This window comes from Triturus cristatus, chromosome 2_2 (genome assembly GCF_964204655.1).
Source record: "Triturus cristatus chromosome 2_2, aTriCri1.1, whole genome shotgun sequence".
NCBI lineage: Eukaryota > Metazoa > Chordata > Amphibia > Caudata > Salamandridae > Triturus > Triturus cristatus.
This window is the reverse complement of record NC_140582.1, coordinates 199,320,518-199,342,798: the sequence shown is the minus strand read 5'-3', so window position 1 is coordinate 199,342,798 and position 22,281 is coordinate 199,320,518. Positions and strand designations below refer to the sequence as shown.

Sequence of the window (22,281 nt, the reverse complement as noted above, 5' to 3'; positions counted from 1 at the left end):
TTTCTTGCATAGCCTACATGAGGCACTATTTGTAAAATACTGTGCCTAAAAGGTTAATACTAAAAAGTACAATAAAATCTATTGTCGCCTAGATTAATGGGATGTAAGTGAATACATTTTAGTTAATATGCAAGAATTTTCACAGAAATGGACCTCTAAAATAATCTTACATTTCACTGACAAACACACATGCAGGGAAACCAACTCATTCATTAAAATTATTCCTCCACTAAAACAGTTCAAGGCTTTTATTTGAATTGCAAAGGATGTCAAGCCCACTCACAACACGAGCAAGGCCAGACACTGCATGGGTGCAGTTAACATGTTATGTGTGAGAAACATTTCCAGAGTGTGTTATCTGGATTTTCTTTACACCCCTTAATTTGTTACATTACTGATCAGTCAATACAAGTCACTCCAAATACTGCAGCCTGCCAAGTTAAAACCTCCTACAAACACACCTAAGCACTAATGTACCTGTTTGAGGCCACTTGAAAATTATAATGATGAAGGCAATGCAATGGTCATCACAACAGTATATTACAGCACAAAAAGGTCTGAGGCACTCTAGAAGGGATGATTTCAGTCCTTATAAGTACCAATATCGCAAAGAGAATTGTGGGGGATCTGGGGAAGAATAATGGTTATTATAAGGACAACGTTTCATTTTCAAAAGGACTATTCTAAGACTATTAAAATAAAGATTTATAAAATCTAACACTTTATCAAAACAAATCTAGTGAAAATGAACATTTCATATGAGATTTAAAATTTCAGTTCGCCTTTCACAGATCATAAGCTTCTGAAGGAAAAAATGCAGGAAAAATTGCTTTCACGAATCGAGCAGAGGGACACAGTTTGAAAGTAGCTGCCGCCACCACAACCTCCTCAATGGGTATGGGTGCAACTGACTTCACAGTGCCTCATTAGACATTCACAATTAAGGCTTTATAGTCTTCCAAGTACTGCAGTAGGGTTTTTAAGTGTTTCTACTTTAGATATAATCAATAAATACAGGGAATGAAGAGGGAACATAGGTAGTCAATCTTATTTTGGTTGATATTCTAGCACCACTAGAAGTCATGCCAGAAACAGTGATATTCTGTAGTAAGGCGATCCCCTCCTACTAAGCATGGTATTTTGTTTTTTAATTAAAGTGGATCAAACTGCCGATATACTATAGAAAATGTCTGGACCACATTCTATTCTGCCTGCCTTTGATGCATAAGTGACCCGAGCCTGCAATCACAGAAAGCAGTTTTTCTCATCTGAGATAAACCACACCAGCTTAGATGATAAAGCGAGAGCAGGTCATGTATTAACTTTAATGCACCCAGAAGACCAAGGTTTTCTAAATTAACTAGAGCACAAGATGAACCCCAACCTGCCCACAGAGGACACACAACAGCTGACTACACATGAGTCAGCTAGAAGACAAATCTGCCATCAAAAGATAGGGGCAAGAATCTGCCATCAACAGATGGCATGAGAGAGGTAGGAGAAAATAAAATATCACTCGAATGATTAACTATCCAAGTAAGATTGAAATCTGTCTTTGGTGGTGCAGAGGCATCCAGACAGGCTACGAATGCCTGCAAATGTTGCTCTTTTATGGAAGAAAAGTGCTAAAAATGGCAATAAGGCTGTAAGGGGTGATAGAAGGTAAGCGATAATTGTAGGGAGATTAAAGAAATAGGCTAATCAAAGGGCAAAAATAGTTCTGAATGAAACAACCTTTTTGCCTTTTCTTTCTGGAAAAGTGAGTTTGTCAGGATTTTGCAGGACTTTTCAAAAAATATCCTTCTGTCAATTACAGTTAACGAGAACAAAACAAATGATAAAATCCCCATTTTCTGTACTTTGTGCTTTCAGAAAAAAGTGAAAAGTACAGACACCAAAAAGACACCATTCAGATCTTCCAGTTCGGTTTAGAAACTAAATCTGACACATGAAGTGAGGGCGTCCATTGTCTTCAAGCCGCCTGGTCAGAATCTCACAGCCAGTCTCTGTAACTAGTAGTGTGTGTTCAAACTGCGCCGTCCTCTTCCCGTCCCTTGTTACTGCTGTCCAGCCATCGGGCCAAGTCTCATCTTGCCACCCTCCTGTTCAAAATAATAAGAATTTTATTTAGTGCAGATCGTTATAGTGATTACACAGGATGATGATATTCGCTTAAAATAAAACAGAACAAGAAAGCTTAGTTTTTAAACAGGATCTGAAAGAGGAAGTACTGACCGAAAACACAAACCATGTTTTGAAGTGACTGATGCATTCATAGAGACAAGGGGACCTAAAAAAGAGATGCCTCTTCAACGCCCTGTAAGGAGCTCTGTAGAACCATAAAAGCATTTAGCAAGCAGACCACTTGACTAATGGGTGGCCGGAAAGACCCAACTCCAAGTGGAGTTACTTGAGAGGAAGGTTCATTGCTAGAGCCACTGAAAGTAAGAGGAAATTAAGAACCAAATTATTGGCAAGCTTGATTGAATTATATGGCAAAGGAAAGAGAAATCTTTCAGCTTATTATGACATAGAAGACAAATGTGTCGTACTCTGTGGCATTAATCCAGTGTTTTCGCACTTTTAACACAGACTGGTTCAAATGGGATTCAAAACACATTGGTTTCTAAACATTCAGCAGATCATATTCCAATCATTATTCATCACAAATGTTTTTTTTTGTCCAGCACAGAAGCTTTGCAACACCATTACATTACCACTGTCCTTTCTAACTTTGAGAGGAAAATAGTGTACATAAAAATATCCAATTTTATTTAGAGGGTTTGCTCCCTGTGACTGGATTGAGATCCCCTGAGATGCTGAGCCACCTCGAAGGGGTGGTCGTTGGGAGATCCCCCTAGATCCCAAACTTATTCTTCTGCATATAACTGATGACTTAGGTAGCACTTGCTACCAGAGAGAACTTCTTTGGCTGGGTCTCGTAGTTGCAAAGAGGGACATTGCCAGGGCGTGGAAAGAAAAGGAGGCAACACTAATGAACATGTGAGCCAAGGGCAAGGACCACTGCATGGGTCTGGAACGACCAATATACTTGTCCAGGGGTTGCCCTCAAACATTTTAAGATTTGGAGGTACTGGGCAGATATTGGGGTAGTGGTGGTGGTGGGGGGGGGGAGCAAGGGCAGAGGGGGGCTCGGGTCAGTAGTCCAGAAGTGTCAGGCACCTGGAAGTTTTTCCTTTCTCCTTGTGCCTGCCTGTAGAATTTCAATGTATGTGGAGCTCTTTTGCATTGGTGCTGCGCTCACTGTGATGGAAGTTGTAAAATCAACGAAAAAAAGTTTCTTAAAAAAAATATGCAATGTTGTACCCAGCAGAACATGTGCTCACTTTATTTATTTGTGAACACTTTGCCATAATACTTTTGGGCACGTTCTGTACTACTCACAGATGGAGGTAGGATAATCGCTGTTGAGGTCTGGCCAACTTGTGGCCTACCTCTCCTCGGTTCAATATAGGCAGGGGAAATGCGGCTCGCCCGCATTTCAGGGTTGGGGTGGTATGCGGGCGAGAGTTTGGGATTTTGTTCGGTTTACTTGTTCTTTACTCTTTTCACTTTCCAACTCCTTTCCTGTCCTTCCCTCCACTGACATATTCTAAGTCTCGAATGGTAGGTTTATCTTAATGTTTACTACGCCCTATATCATCCACCATAGTGGTTATGACAAATTCAACATATAATGCACCCACATTAGAATGTTGTCAATACAGTCATGTGCGATCACCACTCCTGTTGTCTATCCTCAATTGAACTACACCACTTTGCTCACTCCTATCATACATACTCTCAATGACTTAACTCACCGGCTTGCCAACATATACACTCCACTACTTTATCTACCCTACTGCAGAGATATGGCTGGAACTAAAATCTCATTAAATACCAAGGGCCTTTCACACCCTGTAAAGCGTAAAAATAAAAAAACAAAATCACTGAATATTGTCACAAACTAAAAGGGGACATAATTTTATTGCAAGAGACCCATATTAAGCCCATCAAAGATGGGAGATTCTATTCCCCCGGATCACCGAGACTCTAGTCTCCCCAGCAGACAAAAAAATGGTGTAACCACCCTACTCTCCAGAAGTTCCAAAATGAATTTTCTGTCCCACTCACCACACGATCATTAGGGCCGCTGGTCAATCACTAAGGTATCAAGGAAACACAAAGAACTTGCCATCGTAGCCATCGACAACTCTGTAGATTTTTTAAAAGGACCTGAATGAAGGTCTTTCAGAAATCTCAGGGAAAACTGGGATTATTTGAGGAGACTTCAACCTTCCGATTGATGGCGTGCTTGGCCGACTCTCCTCTCACAAATTCCCAAACAGCAAGTCCCACACACAAATGAACTTAAGCTGCAAAACCAACAACCTAGTAGACATCTGGAGGCTGGTTAACGGGTAAAGCAGCGAAACCACGTTCTACTCATCCCCTCATCACACCCTTACTAGAATAGACTACATTTTAGTGGACAAATCTCTTGTCCCCTCAGCACAAAATCCCAAGATTGAACAGATAATATATGACCATGCATGTACTTCGGTTGACCTTGACCTCTCAGATAGATCTCCTCCCTCCCCTCAAAAATTTGGTGCCGTAACGATGATCTCTTGGAGGAAGAGATCTACGAAAAACAAAATCAATAAGTTCCTTAAAGAAAATGCACCAGACGATACCTCCACAATGATCAGATGGGATGCACTGAAAGCTAGCCTTAAGGGTACTCGGATTTACCCAATTGCGACCAGTAATAAACTCCTGAAAGAACGTCTTTCCTCTATTGAAATGGAGATTAAAACACTAAATGAATCAATCGAACACTGACTCCTTAAACAATCCCCAATGTACGAAATTTACAACGCAAATATAACCGGATTCTCAGCAAAAGGGTGCCAAAATGGGTACACATTGCGAATGCTTCGAAATCAATCTTTTGAAACAAAGCTGGTAAGGCCCTAGCTAACTCCCTAAAATACTCAAAAAATAGATCCATTACTTCACGTAACAACAATGATGGAGTAACATATCCTCCTAGGAAATTCAAGAAGTCTTCCATAAATTCTACACCGACCTATACACCCAAAGTACCATACTCAACCCGAAAGAATGCTCTTCCTATTTAAACGCTTTCACCCTTCCTCTAGTCTCCCCAGATGACAGATCTCTCCTTAACACCCCCATTCTCTTTTGAGGAGATGGTTTCCACCATAAAGTCACTTACATCTGGGAAAGATCCTGGTCCCGATGGGTACTCTGTGAAATTCTTTAAAACCTTCTCCAACATTTTGTTGGAGCCTCTGCTAGCCCTCATTGTCATACAGCTTAACAAGTCGAGTTTTCGGTTCTGCCGCAAAGGCTACAATAGTAGTTATTACCAAAGAAGGGAAGGACCCTTTAGATGTCAGGAACTTCAGGCCGATCTCCCTAATCAGCATGGATTACTAAGATTGCGTTAAGGTTCTCGCTCGTAGAGAGGAGAAGGTTATATCAAAATTGATTGCCTCATCCCAAACTGGCTTCTTGAAAGGCAGACTCGCCACAGACAACATCCGTATTTTTTGGCACACTTTAGATAAAGCTCACTCAACCTCCTCCCCAGCCGCTGCTTTGGCCTTTGCCATGGAAAAAGCCTTCAACATAGTCTCATGGATATTCCTTTGGGGAGCATTACACAGAATCCAACTCAGTGAGGACTTTATTGGTATGGTTATGACTTTGTATGCAAAACCAGTGGCAAAGGTTGGAGTCAATGAACATCTGTTGAAATCCTCTCTAGCTCAAGACACTAGACAGGGGTATCCTCTCTCCACTTTTATTGGTCATCGAACCCCTACTCTCCTCCCTTAAACACAATCATAGCATCAGTGGTGTTCATTTTCAATCTGGCAGACAAATGGTAGCGGTCTATGCCGATGACGTCTTTATCTTTACTGAACAGGCAGACATAGCCATACCCTACATCATGACAGAAACTGAGAATTGTTCACATGTATTTGGCTATACACTCAATAGCTCAAAAACAGAGGTCTTTCAACTGAATATCCATGGTACAACTTCAATCCTGGGTACCTCCAGCCTGAAATGGCAACCCAAGGCACTTAAAAACCTCGGTACTTGGATTGGTAAAGACCTAAGCACCTCAATTACGATTAATGAAAGTAAACCTATGGCCACAATTAAAAAACTGTTAAAACGCCTGGTCCCCAAAACACATTATATGGTGGGGTAGAGCCGATACGGCCAAAATGATGATCGCACCTTTGATCAACTTTCTCTCAAGTATGCGTCCCATGAATCTCTACCCCACCTTCCTTAAAAATGTGGACAAAGAAATTTCAGATTTCCTTTGGAAAGGAAAGAGCTAGGATATCTGGTCCTATCCTCAAACTGAACAAATAAAGAGGTGGTCTCAACCTGCCAGACTTCCCAAGATATCAGCAGGACTTTCCGAAATCTCAGGCTAGCTGGCAGTTTAGGGAGGTGGACGATCAATTTTCCCTCTGGCTCCAAATCGAATCCACATTGGTATCGCCCCTTCCCTTATCTCCACCATACGTGACCTATCGAACCTACCTCTTACCCACACTCTTGCCATTATTGCTGATACAATCTCTGCCCTTCTCCGGCTTGATAAAACCCTAAACAACCACCTTGCTGACTCATGTAGTTTCTCTCTTGCGCAACCACAGAATCAAGTTGTAGGGAAAAAGTGTGTTCTGGAAAAAGTGGTCTTTAAGATTCGAAGGAATAAATAGCTCAGCTGAAAGAACCAGGCAAAAATCAACATCAACATTTGAATTAGCTAATCTTATAGCCCAGGCCTGTTCAACCCGTTCTAAATCATCTGGAGTACTCTGGTTCAATAATTGATAAAAAGTGCCAATCCTAGTGGAATGTTTCCCAATAATAGAGAACAGCTTAATGTCATCCAATTTAATACTGGGAGTCCGGTCACGAATGCTTGTAAACACCTGCAGATATTTCAAAAAGTCAGTGGAAGGAACGTTAAATTTCTGTTGTAACCGTCCAAATGACAGAGTAATATCATTGCCAAAGAGATCATCCACTGTATTAATACCTAAAAGTTCCCACCTACCTTCGAATCTTAAAGCCCAATATTATAGAGTTCTTTATAACCTCTATTTTACCCCCACAAAGTTATTTTCTTGGGGTCTTCGGGCTGATGATAGTTGTCCGAGATGTAATCAACCCCAAGCGAATTTAGTACATATGTTTGCAAGCTGTCCCAAATTAGATTTATTAAAAGCTTCGTTCATGGACTTTTGGAACCGATTATTTGGTCATCATATTCAAGATTCATTAACTCTTTATTTATTGGGGCATGATGAATCGCTCGGTCATAATACGGAAGAACAAAGGATACTTTTTTTGGGTACTGCTATTTTTCGTATTATTTTAGCTGCACGGTGGAAAGATACAGATTCACCTACTTTTCAGATGTGGCTTAGCCGATTTTTAGCAACATACAAACAAGAGCTTTTAATTTATAGTTCAAGAGGTAAAAAAGCTCGGCTTCTCGGGGCCCAGATTTGGGCTCCCATTTCTAAATGGTATTTAAAACATAGATCTAATGATCCACCTCTTTTGAACTAAATAAGCTGTCTGCTTGGCTTTATATTTGCTTATTTGCCTGCTTAAATTTTGATTTGAATCCCTATTTCAGATTTCTTATTGTATTTCTATGTACTGTTTGAATTATGTTGGATGAATTTTGCTCGAATAAAATAAAAAAAAAAATAAAAAAAAGAGAACAGACAGCTGGAGACCTGAGGGCCTATTTACAAGGCCCTTACGCCACCTTTGCATAATTTTTAACATGGGAAAAGTGAGGCAGAAGTGGCACAAGGGCCTTGTAATCTGCCCCCTGGTGTCACATGTCTGTTCTATGAAATTCTCTAAGATTGACATAGTAGTGCATCGTTCTAGCATGGCCCTGGTTCCTGGTATGTCGGAGTATTCTGACATTGCTTCCTAAGGGGTCGTAATTCTGCTTTCAGTAGTACTTACTGGTGCGTAGAATACCTCATGCTTCGTTAATTAGTGAATAGGGTAAAACAATACGGTTAACCAAGACGTGTGGATGTTCGTGCTGTAAGCACCAAAATCCGCATGTTACTCCCCCAAAAATATGGAACAGATGTTATATACAGCAACTGATAAATTCCGACCCCTGGCATATCAAATTTAATCAGGTGCAATCAATAGCCCCTTCAATCCCAAAAAAATCGGAATCAGTTGCCCACAATTTTTTCATAAAATGTTAATGGTAAAGATGCTATTTGTAATGATGAAATGCTTGTGATGTAACGGGTTTGTTTACTAAATAATAAAAAGAAGCATAAAAAAAAAGAAAAAAAAAAAAGGAAAAAGTGGTCTAATAAAGACGTTAATTCCATTGGAGATCTGGGCTAATCCTTGAACCCATCTCCTTCACAGACCTGTGCTCACTCCATGACCTCCCCCACTGAATTTGATAAATTCCTGAAACTGAAAGGGGCCATAAGGAAACTACCAAAACCACATAGCCCAGATCTGCCCAATCTACTTGCCAACCTTAAGAAGGATTGGACCAGGGGTCTTCAAACTGAGGGAGAAATATGAGGATGACAATGCTTTGTTTTTACTGGAACAAAATGAGCGGCAGTAAGCTGCTCTATAATAGGCCATCACTGACATTTGTCATGTATATTCTGGATAAGGTCAAAAAACAAAGGAACTCCAAATATTCTTTAAAACCCGCCTCCTTTTCTAATAATCACAATATGTATACTTTCACAGGTTAGTAAAGCCTGCCTGATCAGAATAGTATGTTTGGCAATCATGTATTTGATTGCATTTTTAAAACTGAAACAGAACTTAACTGCAATGTTTAAAAAAGTCTAGACATATTCAAACATTGCCAGTTTAATAGAATTGTGAAAAATTAGTTGGGGGGGGGTATGGGAGAGGGGGGGGGGGGGGGGGGGGAGACAACGACACCCAGATTGTTTCCCCACTGTTTCCACTTGGGAGCGGAAGGGGGGTTGGGGGTGTTCGTCACTGAAACGTTTGAAAACCATTGGATCGGTCACTCGCTACTAACATCTATAAACTGCTCGAACCACCTAGACTACATCTCCTCAGAAACCTGAAAAATAAATGATCCCCATACATCCCAGAAGAACTAGGTCCACACTTCAGACACCACCTGGTATAGAATCTGGCACTCTCCCTTTATGGCTAAAATCACCCCGGCAATCTCACAATCAAGATTCAGGACAATACACCAATCTCACTGGACCCCTTCCAGACTATATAACCTCAGGCTATTACCCTCGGATAACTGCTGCCGCTGTGGGGCATCTACTGGCTCTCTTGAACACGTGTTTTTCACATGCAAAATGGTTCAACCACTTTGGACCAAACTCCAACAGGCACTTGAGAATATCTTTAAGACCTTGCTCAAACTATCATTCCTCACCATAATGCTAGGTGTGGCCGCATACCCTCACAATATTGCCCTCCCTCCTCAAGACCTACTTCTGTTTAACCTGATGCTAGTCCTGGGTGCAAAGGCAATCCTTTCGGATTGGAAATCCACTGTAGAGATACTCTTTAACAAACGGTGGAATATCTTGTGCTTCACATAGTATTTAAGAAATTTCCCAGCTCATCCCATACTTACTCCCTATAGAACGCCCTCAATAAATACCTACAGGAGTTGGACTCCCCATAAGCACCCTATGCCCATGGCATCTCTCACTTCCATGCATCTACAGAGTTGCCTACACAACGCCAACATCTGCTGATTAGACCTACCAGTGTTGCAAACATTACTAGTATCCCCTCTTCCTGCTCCCGCTTTCCCTTTCTCCTTCTTCCCCTTGCTTTCACCCCTAACACTCTTTTATCGCCTATTTAGGATTCAGTGTTCAGATGCTTTGCACTCAGAACCACTAAGCTCAATGCTTCTTATGTACTCTTTGCTATGAGCCCTTGTTCGTTTTCCAGCATATCCGAACATGCCAAAATGTACTATAGCTTGAGTGTATATTCCATGTAATTGTTAGCTCATCCTGTGAGCTGTGTTGATATTTATAGTTTAAATCCAACCTACTTACTGTCATTGTCTCAATAAAAATTGGTTGAATAAAAAAAATAAAAAATTCTTGTCATGTGCAGTATAAAAACTCTGTCCTATCCCCAGTATCCAGCAAAATTGTCACATAAATCCTCTCACTTTCATGTCAGAGACAGAAAAGTAAACAAGCGCCCTCGGAAGACCGAGCCTAACATTTGACCTCGTTATCTGAATGCACAGCAAATCTGACGAGATAAGGAAAAGATTTACATGCCTGTTTACAGAAAGGGAGCAATCGGAAGGATACTGTAAATAACTTTTATACAAGGGAAGACAAACTCAAGTGGGACAGCCTAAAAGTATAAAACAAATAAAACCAGCAAATGGAAGCAAGAAAAAGTCAGTTACAAACCACAAAGTCAATGGCAAGCAACAGGCAGCAGAATGCATTCCTAGGACAACTTTCTGAATGTCCCCAAGATGTATTTAGCAAACCAGACAGCTGCACTGTCTTGTAGACTGTGACCTAAAAAGGCCCTTGATGAGGCCAGTGCTGCTTTTTTTTCAAGCCATGCAGCACAGCAGCCGCGCTCTCATAGGCAATACATATTGGCTTTGCCAATGCTTGCTTTATCTTCACTTTTACTACTCCCCCCCCCCACCCCTTTTATCATTTTCCCACCCTATACCTTCTCCCCATGTCTCTTTTCCTTTTACCTACCCTTTATTTTCTTTACTACCCACTGGTCTTCTACCCTCCGCTCTATCTTTTTTAAAATTTAACTTTTAGTACTTGCTCTGACATTTCTACATTTCCCCGTCCTATACCATACTCCCCATACTACTTTCCCTCTTTTTCTTCCCCTTCCTTTTTTTTTAATATAAGTCTTGTACTCTCCACATTTATATTTTTTGTTAAACTTGTACTACTTACCTCTATCCCATTTATATTTTCCCAATCTTATAAACCCTCCCCCTTAACTTCTCCTTTTTACTCTCTTCTATTCTTTTATGCGCTTCCCCTTTCTTTAATACTCATACATCTACTCTCCTGTTTTACTCTTTTTGTTTTTCAAATCAACTTTTATTACTCCTCCCTACCCCATTATATTTTCCACCAATCTATCCATCTGCCTTTCTTTTCAGGACATGGGCCTTTTCCATGTGGGAAAATATTTAATCATTTTGCCATTTCTTTAACTCTTAATTTTGTCAAGCGGTCTTTACTCCGATTAGCAAACGGTCAAAATTATGGTATACCCTTAAGACACAAAAAAGAAATAACAGCATCGCAGAATTAACTGTTGCTGTGCAATGGAACATTGAACAAAAATATCTAGAGATTAAAAAAAAGAAAAATTGTAACGTTATAATACTGTCGGATCAAGAAGATGTGTTGCTTTTTACTTACCTTCACAAATCATTGGTTCAATTGTAAACACGTGGCCTGGCTTTATAACGCCTACAGCTTTATTTTCTGAAATAAACAAAATACTAGTTAATAACTGATTCTCCACAGAAAGAAAGTGCAGATAATATATCAAATTTATTTGATAATGTTTTAATTCACATATTTATTTAATTTTAGGATATCTTCGATCTTTTACTCTACTCAAATTGAATAAATCAATTCCTGGAGATCTTTTTCAATTAATTTATACATACATATATTGAAATACAAGATAAATACATGTATGCACTTTTTTGTATACAGATTTTTTTTTCTTGTAAGAAGTTACGGATTCCCTTGCTAAACTGACTGAAAACATTTTTTTAGGTGCTAAAAAAGGGTAGCAGGCCTACCTACGTAAACTAGAAATTGTGCAAAGTGCTTGATATTCAACCTTGACAGTGACCTACCGTAGAAGGTAACTTCATTTTGGTATTTCTCCAGTTACATACTCTAAACGACTAGATCTAGGCTAGTTGCAGTCATGGTCTCTCTTAGTGTAGTTTTTCCCAAGGTCAGCAGTTTGCATATATAGTAAGTTCTGCAAAAGTATGCATGAAACATTGAATTTTGGTCTGATCATTTAAATGAGCTAGCCAGTTTTGCCAATCACATCTTCTACTCACTAGGCGTCACTGTATTTGTCAGAATAGCTCACCACTCAGCTTATTTCCCTTGTTAGCAGTTCAAACAGAACCAGTGTACTGCAGTAAAATTATGGTGGTGCATAAGACTTAACAGTCACTGGTTAAGCATCCGAATATTTAGAGTACCTACTCAATCTTAGAGGCACCATGGTGTACTTCGTCAAAGTGATGATAGTCGTGGGTAGTAGCTACTGGTAATATTACCAGGTCGGGAGGACTACATACGCACACAATCACACATGCATTGACACTAGCTCACAAATTCATTCATTTATACATACACGCACCAAACATAAAACTAACCTGCGCTGCAGCTTGGGAGGGGGGCCTCGGAGACCCCAGGAGAGTCGGGACTGCTGCTTTTTCTCATTGGCTGACCTTAGCTCAGCCAATGAGAACAGGTAGCAGTCCCTACCTCGTCACAGTGTGTGATGGGGTCAGTGAGACTGCTAACCCCATCCCCAGCCTCATGCCCCCCCTCCCTTGCCCACTGCGTGAAGAGGTGTCAGTGATTGACACTTGGCCCCTCATGGTTTAAAACCGAAGCGTCCAGGTCCGAGGCAATCAGTGAGGCTCCTCCTCATCATGAGGGGAGGGCCGTGAGGCACTTTTGCCAGGCGGGGCAGGTGACACCCACAGGGCTGTGAAATTCTCAGCCTGGCAAAGTTCAAATTTAGGCAGCAAGGCACCTGCGCATTTAGCGCATGTACAGCTCCTGGCTGCCTGAGCCTTTGCTCAGCCTGACAGACACTCTTCTTGTTGGGGAGTGTTGCCCCTCTGCCCGTACCAACGGGCCACTGCTGGTAATGGGAAAAGACATAACCGAACAGGAAAGGTTTTTTATTTTAAAGAGCAGTTTTTCAAAGCTCATTTCAAAGCTGCTAAAGATAGAGCTATTTTGAGACGATAGGGAGTGTTGTGCGTGGCATTCATTGATATAAGAGGAGAAAAAAAATCAGAATGGCAAAAATGACGCAGAAAAAAAAATAATAAATCAGGTGGTGGTCACGGGGTGGGGGGGGGGGGGGGGATGTAGGCATGTTGTCTCGTGGACCCCCTCTCCTCTGGGTCCCGGCCACTCTCCCTCCCCAGGGCTGTTTACTTTGAAAACCCCTGGACATAGCTGTCTGCAGTGGCTTGGCGTGAGCTTTACTGCTCCACACCAAACACTCTTACAGCAAGCTAGAGGATTGAAAATGCTCTCACTTGGTGGAAGCGGAGCAGAATTGCTTTCACCCACACTACCTTTCCAGCAGCTCCCTGTGTGTGAAAGCCATGCCGGCTCCCGCAGTAAGTGGGCAGCCGAAAGGGACCGCTGGGGCTTTGGGCTCCTCCCCCGGTCCCCAACCAACGTCACTGGGTGCCCTGAGTATGACGAGTTTGCCAATCACTTCAGCTGCTGCCTGGAAAGTTTCGGGATGATCCGTCAAGTGGGGACCGAGAAAAAGTGGGTCCCAAAACTCATGCCCTAAGATAACTAACTCGCACCTTCGCTATGCACTGCTAATTACCCCATATATTACATCACTCATATCATCTATTATATCATTGATAATATCCCTGTAACATTTGCAGTGAAATTATGGATGAGAAAACTGCATGGTGGGGACGCGAGTTATAGTTGCCTTAGGGCACGAGTTCTAGTTACTTGAGATAACGGCTGAATTGACATGGTTTTTAATGTGTAAAATCTGAACCAGACTAGAACGTCCCTGTAACCTTTCGATTCTCAGTGACTAAGGTTTTTTAATTGTATTTCGTAACGATATCGTCCCTGTAACCTTTGTTTTTTTAGTGAATGCACGCACATGCACAGACAAAAACAGAAGCCAATGCCAATACAATCTACTACAGCCATGCTGAAGACATTAACAAGTAGTAGTACCACGTAGTAGATAGTACAATTACTCATACATTTGTATATTATGCAGGGGTCAGCAAAGCATATACATTAATTGATCAGATCTCCGTCCGCACATCTGCGCATTTCCAACTCCACCATTGGGGCTATACATATGTCTCCACGATAGACATTCTATTTGGACCATTTCCTGTCCCATTTTTTGTGGCACCCCTGGGTTATAAATACTTCCTTCTCCGCTATCATACACTTGTCTAATTCTTTTGCCCACACAAAAGTGGAAGGGTGGAGTTGCCCCCCCACCCTCTCGCCAGTTCCCGCTTGACCAGTGTGTATCCTAGCGTCACCAGATGTTGTTCAATTTCAGTAAGGTCAGTCACTGCCCAGATGTTTAGCAGTCCCAGCTGTGGTGTGAGAACTACCTCTTTTCCCAGTGCGGTCTGTACGTAATTTGTGGCTTCTTCCTATATATGGTGGATAGCAGGGCAAACCCAGATAATGTGATAGAAGGTGGCTGGTTGTTGGCAGCCTCGTAGACAGAGGTCATCAGGTCTTGCGCCTATTTTAGCCAAGGTGATCCCGGTCATATAGGACCGGTGTAGAATCCTAAGCTGTATCAGTCAAAAGCGAAGTGTGATGGCTGCTTCCCTGGGGGACATATGGGCCGACCGCCAATCCTTATCAATGGGTCCCAAGTCCCTCTGCCACTACTCTCTAAGTTTACTAAAGGTGCCGGGCAGGTTGTTACATAGTTTTTTATATGTTAAAGATATGGCTTTTGAGTGAGTGTAGGCGATCTTCTAATGGCGATGAGTCTGGTATGTCTTTAAAGTTTGGAAATGCCGTCTGTAAGGCGTGTCGTATTTGCAGGTATCTGAATGGTTCCCCTTGAGCCATTTGATAGTATCCCCGGAGTTCCTCAAAACTAAGGATAGAACCCTTTTTAACAAAGTCTCCTACCACTGAAATTCCAATCATGTCCCATTTGTCGAACTCTGGTTGATGACATAGCATGCCTAGTTTCTGGGCATACCACAATGGCGTTGCATTAGTGAGGGTGGTAGCCCAGCCAAGAGTTCACTTGGTGCCAAATCCCCAGTGTGTGCAAGGTGGGTCCAAAATACCTACCTTTCCTTGTGCGTGAGTACAGGGTTCCTAAATAACCCGAGCGGTCTGTTTGGTACCTGTCAAGAGCATAGACTGGATCGGTGGGGGGGGGGGGGGGGGGGGATAGATGCAGTGATTTACCGCTACCAGTTGTGAGGCCCAATAGTAGAGATTAAGGTCTGGTAATGCGATGCCCCCGTCATACCAACTTTTCATTAGCTTTTTCATAGCCACCCTAGGGGCTTTACCATCCCACAGCAGCGTACGGACCTCACTTTCCACTGCTGTGAAATATGCATCTGGGACACGGTTTGGGCAGTTCTGGAGAATATTTAAAAAGCGCGGAAGGGCCAGCATCTTGAAGAGGGTGGCACGGCCCACTATGGACAAGGGCAGGGACCGCCAGTGCTTTACATCTGTGCGTAGCCTAGCTAGCGGTGGTGCTAATTTATAATTGTGAAAAAGAACCGGATCTGACGTGACAAATATTCCCAAATACCGGAACTCTTCTCTTAGCCACTTCTATCGTACAATTCGAGGGATCTACCCCTGAAGCACGAACAATACCGACTTGCTCCAGTTTATTGCATATTCAGAATATTTCCCGAAGTTTGTGAATATGTTTAAGACAGGTTGTATGGATTTATAGGGGGAGGCAAGGTATAATAGTATGTCGTCGGCATACAAGGATATTCGGTCTTTCTGGTCCTCTGCCCATTTCAGCCCCCTGTACTGCTTGATTTTCCTGGCCTTCTTGTGTTGTAGAGCGATCAATATGACTTCAGTCTCTTTCCATCCAAGTCTAAGGACTAGAGTAGTGAATAGGGCCTATCTATTAGACACTTTGACACAATCCCGTGCTCCTACCCATAGATCAGGGCCTACATACATAGCCTAGGGGATAGATTCGTTAGCATCGAGGATAACTTGCCCTATAGTGAGGGTATTTCATTGAGTCGTGCTGAATTCAGGCCTGGTAGGCCTCAGACAGGAGAGACTCCATCTTTCTTTCTGCTCCGGCAGCTTGGGACACTTCTAGAGGGAGGGCGATGTTTTAGTTATGAGGTGTTATTCGCTCGGAGAGAACCGGTTCAGGCCGGCCCTTATCGAAGGAGTGTATTTTTCCCCTGCCGAAGACACTACATCAGGCCGGCCGGCTGGGAACGTGTCCTTGGCACGGGGAGGTACAGGAATTTGGTGGGCGGCAGGTTTCGAGCTGGAAATTTCCATGAGAGAATGCACCTCTATATTAGTGAAAGTCTGAGTTAGATATGGGTACTTGCTTCTAGACCATAGGCGGCATCTGGCCGTTAGCAGAAAAGCTACTACTTATTCCAGGGAAGACAGATGACGAACTTGAATCTAAAGAGGAGAGAGAGTAGCCGATGAGGAAGAGGTTCCAGTGACTCGGAGAGGGAGAAGGGAGTAGATCCGCGACTGCGGAGGTGTGACTTCCAGGCGAAGCCGAGGCACAGAGGGAGAAGGGAACCTAGATGACCATTGAGCACAGGCTACATACGACTCAGGTGATGTCGACCCCTTTTTCTTTGAAGTGTATAACTTAACCTTTCACTTTCCTTGCAGGTTATATATATATGATGTATTCTGCGAATGTGCATGTGGCATTTAAATAAAGTATTTAGCTTGTCGTGAGTTAGCATGTGTTGTGTATTTTTGTATAGGAGGATAGCCTATTCTTTTAGTCAGAGTTAACTCAACATGAACAGAGGTTAATCCTGGTCAGGTAAGTGGTAACTGGATGAGGGGGAAACGAGCCCCTCGAACTAGAGAACAGGTTGTGCTCAACTAATAGTCTTTGTGTGATCTGATATATAGTAATCCCGATTCCCCTGTCATGTACTACGGTAATAATAGGATGAGCTCGTGCTAAGGCTGCCGTCTGGTAGGAGATTCTGGGTCTGACTGAGGCCGCGAGACTATGTGTGTTGCTGCCGTCTGGTAGGAGATTCTGGGTCTGACTGAGGCCGCGAGACTATGTGTGTTGCTGCCGTCTGGGTAGGAGATTCTGGGTCTGACTGAGGCCGCGAGACTGTGTGTGTTGCTGCCGTCTGGGTAGGAGATTCTGGGTCTGACTGAGGCCGCGAGACTATGTGTGTTGCTGCCGTCTGGGTAGGAGATTCTGGGTCTGACTGAGGCCGCGAGACTATGTGTGTTGCTGCCGTCTGGGTAGGAGATTCTGGGTCTGCCTGAGGCCGCGAGACTGTGTGTGTTGCTGCCGGCTGGGTAGGAGATTCTGGGTCTGACTGAGGCCGCGAGACTGTGTGTGTTGCTGCCGTCTGGGTAGGAGATTCTGGGTCTGCTGAAGGCCGCGAGACTGTGGTTGGGCTGTGAGGTCTTGATATATATATATATATATATATATATATATATATATATATATATATATAATAGGAATTCCCTGTCCTTAGGTGGTACATATATATGTGGTCATTTAGGTGTAAAAAGGCCCTAGGGAGGGGGTAACGTTCTGGTTTGGGTCAGAAGGGCTCTGTAGAGCGGGTTCCACCCGATCTGAAAACCCAAGCAGAACACCCCCGTACCATTACGTCACGACGTATCCACACGGCTAGGGGCTCGAATATAAGGGAAAATATCAGTGGAGACAAAGGACACCCGTCTGGTGCCTCTTCGTAACGTGAACGTGCGGGACGTGTAGTTGTTGACTCTCACTTGCCCCTGTATATCGGTAAACAGCAGTTTTACCCAAAAGCGAAACTTGGGGCCAGATCCCACCCTGCTTAGAACCTCAAATAGGTATGGCCATTCTATAGAATCGAATGCCATACAGGCATCCAACGACGGCACCACTGCATCTTCTTCCAGGAAATCTCTGCACGCCAGCACGTTGTGGAGACTACGGATATTTAGTGCTGTATTTCTCCCTGGCATAAAGCCAGATTGATCAGGGTGTACTAGGGAGGAAATAACTGCTACGAGTCGTATGGCAAGGACTTTCGCTAGGATTTTAGCCTCTACGTTGATCAACGACATAGGCCTATACGAGCCACAGCTGTACTCCGGCTTCCCTGGCTTACGGATAACTGCTTTGGTAGCCAGATGCTGGTCTGCAGGCAGTTGTCCCTTCTCGTAGCTTTCATTGTACATAGCTCGCAAGTGTGGGGCTACTTGAGAGGCCATGACTTTTAGAAACTCGATGGGAGTGCCATTCGGCCCCATCGCCTTTCCCGAGTTGATTTGACTGATGGCCGTCTGGATCTCTTCAACCGTCAGGTCATCATCAAGGGTGTCTGTCGGATGTCAAGAGGGTCGGCAAGTCAATTTCTGAGATGAGTTGACGAGAGTCTTCTGCCGTGTACGTGGTAGAGTATATTTTCTGTAAGTGATCTGCGAACGCCAACGCTATGTCCCTGGGGTGGGTAAATGTCTTGCTACTTGGCAGTGTTAAATGGGGCACCCATCTTGTTCCTTGTTCTCGCTTCTCCAACCATGCTAGGGTTTTGCCGGCTCTGTCACCCAATTCGTACAGTGTGTTGGATACTTGGGTGTTTGGCCATCATGTGTTCTCTAGTTTTAATTCTGTACTCATCTTGTTTAAGTGTCAAGCGATGGTGAGTGTCATCCGATGGGCTCTTCGCATGGTCGGACTCAAGTTGTTGGAGTTCTTCTCCAACAGTAGCTCTGTTATTTAAGGGCTCCCTCTCTTGCAGACAAGAGGTGATCACACAGGCCAACAGCCACGAAGCTATGGCCTTCTCAGTGTCTATAAATACTAATATTCTATTTGGCGGAGTGATAATTTATAACCCCCCAGGCAGCACAATGGATTTTAGTGTCCAGCTCTTGCACAAATCATGCCAGTCTATCTCAAAAACAAAAACATCCTGATGATAGGGGATTTCAACATACACCACGACAACGGCAATAATGCCCTTACCAAACAGCTACTAGAGGATATGGAAATCCTACAGCTGACTCAGAGAATTGATCAGCCTACACACATAGCAGGACACACATTAGATCTGATGTTCTCTAATATAGGAACCATTGACATCAATGAGATAAAACCAATGACATGGACAGACCATTTTTTGATTTTCCATCAACCTATACTCTAAACACCTCAAACTACCGGCCTCGGCATCAGTTAAAACAAGGAGCTGGAAAAGATTTTCGGTAGAAAAATTCCAGCAACATTTTACACACAAACACAATAACCACTAACACGAATGATGAAATCGAACTACTCAAGAGTGCACTGGAACACTGTTCAGTTTCACACTCTAAACACAAAAATAGATCCACTATATCAGAGAAATGGTACGGACCAGAACTAAAGATAATGAAAAGGAAATGCACATTATATGAACATAAATGGAGACTCAATAAAACCCTTAAAACTAGAGCCACATATAAAAAAGAACTCACACTTTACAATAAAGCCATCAGGAAGGCAAAGAAAGTATATTTCTCACGTAGAACAGCAGAAAATAAAAAAAATTCGAAATAACTATTAAAAATAGTCAAAGAACTGTGTGGCCCTATGAGTCTTTCAATTGATCTCACTCCTTCGCAAGAAAACTGCAACAAAATAAACTAATATTTTTGTGAGAAAATAGACACAATCTATGCCTCTTTTTCCAATACCGAACTGAAACACACAGAACCTTATGTACCATCAACAATTCAGGCTAACTGTCTTAGGTTCGGCCCCTTCTCAGAGGAGGAGGTGAGTAAAGTTATGTTAGAAGTGAAATCAGGCTCCTCTTTAGATCCATGTCCACACCACATTTTCTCGCAATTAACTCCGATAATATGTCCGGCCGTAACAAAAGCATTTAACCTCTCTCTAAACTCCGCTGAATTTCCAAAAATCTGGAAAAACGCCATAGTCACCCCTCTATTAAAAAAAGCGGGTTCTGATGTTAACAACCCGGCAAACTATCGGCCTATATCACAGTTACCTTACTTATCTAAGGTATTAGAAAAACTAATCAATAGACAGTTGTCCAACTTCTTGGAAGCCAATGATCTACTGGATATATCTCAAACAGGGTTCTGTACCAACAACAGCACGGAGACAACACTCCTAGCAGTGATGGATAACATCAGAACCCAGGTGAATCAGGGGAAAACAGTTGCCCTGATACTATTGGACCTCTCGGTGGCATTTGATACCGTAACTCACAATCGGTTACTGGAAATTCTTGCCGCAAAAGGAATCCTGGAAAATGCCCTAGGGTGGCTACAGTCTTTCATGCAGGACAGGACACAATCAGTACAGATGGGTGACTTCTCATCCCCTCCCCGGAACATCAAGTATGGGGTCCCACAGGGGGCATCATTAAGCCCGACTCTGTTCAATGTGTTTGTCTCTTCATTGGCCAAAATAGGACGAAAATGGGGTGTCAATATATGTTCCTATGCAGATGACACCCAATTGATGATCACACTGGACGAGGAGGATGACCCAAAAGATTGATTACTAAAATGCCTTACGGAACTAGCCAATTGGATGCATAGTCATTGTCTTAAACTAAATGCAGACAAATCCGAAATAATGTCGTTTGGCAGACATACACAGCTATGGGACAGCAGCTGGTGGCCCACAACGTTAGGCACCCCCCCCCCCCCCGCCCCCCCCAAGCCCGACACTGACGGCCAAGAATCTAGGGGTGACACTAGATAACACTTTAAGTATGAAAACCCACGTATCAACAATCTGTGGTAAAGGCTTTACACTACTGAAAATGCTCAGAAGAGTCTTTCCATGGATTCCCACTGAATGTAGAAAGATCTTGGTCCAGTCTCTACTAATGAGTAGGCTGGACTATGGAAACTCCTTGTTTGTAGGAATGGCTGACTATCTTTTCCAAACTACAGGTCGTACAAAACGTTGCAGCCAAGGCAATCTGCAACAAAAGAAAATACGACCCAGCCAAGAGCTGTATGAGAGAATTGCACTGGCTGCCAATGAGACAAAGAGCTATCTTTAAGCTACTGTGCATAACGCATAGAATACTGCACAATACAGGCCCTTGTATTCTAAAAAACAGAATCAAATTCTATGTCCCATCCAGAAATCTACGCTCCCAAACTACAGCTAGAGCAAGAACTACACGTGTGAAAACAGCAAGGATGGGCAGGCGAGCCTTCTCCCACCTAGCGGCGACCAGTTGGAACGAGCTGCCTGTGAATCTTAGATTAGCAGACAGCTTCCTGTCCTTCAGGAAGCAACTGAAAAAATTTCTCTTCCCTAAACTTGACTAAAATTAACCATCTTGTACTTACCTTTCACTTCATCACTGTCACTATAGCGCTGTGATATCCTACCCAGGATGATTGTTTGCGCTTTATAAGAACTTTTAACATTAACATTAACACCTGAACTAATAATCGGCGCTTCTTTTGAATATATCCAGTTTTTAAGGACAAGGCTTGTCCCTTCAAGACCACTCTATATTCCTCCCATATGGTTTGCGCAGAGTCAACCGAGCCTAGATTTTCTTTGACGTGCACAGTTCTTTTATGTCGGAAATTTTCAGCAGCCACGGGTTAAATAGAATAGTGGTGCGTGGCTGACGTTCCCAGTGCGTGAGTTCGATCCTGACTGGGGAGGGATCCGAAATGCCTCTTGGCAGGACTTGGGGGTGCCTAAAGCTACCTAATGAGGCTGTATATGTTAGAAAATAATCGATACGGGATAGACTTTTGTGTGCGTTAGAGAAATACGTGTAGTGTGTGTCCGTCGGTTGTAGTGCTCGCCCCACGTCAGTCAGCCCCATCGCTGTGGTGAGTTCTGCCATGAGCCCATTTAATCTTGCACCCAGCCGCTGTGGGTGTCCATCAATTGTGTCATCCATCGTCATATTATAGTCACCTCCCAGGATTAAGGTGCCCACAGGAAGATCGGTCAGTATGTTACCAAGATCCACCAGGGCTTCCTTATCCAATGCTGGCGGCAGGTATAGTGAAATTACGTTAAGCGCTCTACCCTCCCACTGGGCCTCTAAAACAGCTAATCGCCCCCCAAGGTCTGCCCACGTACAGTGCACAACAAGAGGTGTACTTCTTTTCACTAGGATACCTGTTCCCCTGGAGCCAGTGGTGTAGTCTGCATGTACTAGGAGTTTGT

At 43.1% G+C, this 22,281-nt stretch overlaps 1 protein-coding gene across 2 annotated transcripts in view; it reads right to left on the bottom strand.

Annotated features, from left to right (window-relative positions):
- Positions 1-233: 233 nt before the first annotated feature.
- Positions 234-22,281, bottom strand: part of METAP1 (methionyl aminopeptidase 1) — a 475,875-nt gene continuing 453,827 nt past the window's right edge. For both annotated transcript variants that reach the window (XM_085641167.1, XM_085641168.1), the window contains 2 exons: positions 11,514-11,579; positions 234-2,102 (listed from right to left, as the gene is read on the bottom strand). In XM_085641167.1, the coding sequence (XP_085497293.1) occupies positions 1,936-2,102; positions 11,514-11,579 (233 nt within the window). In that variant the 3' untranslated portion in view covers positions 234-1,935. The remainder of the gene's footprint in view (positions 2,103-11,513; positions 11,580-22,281) is intronic.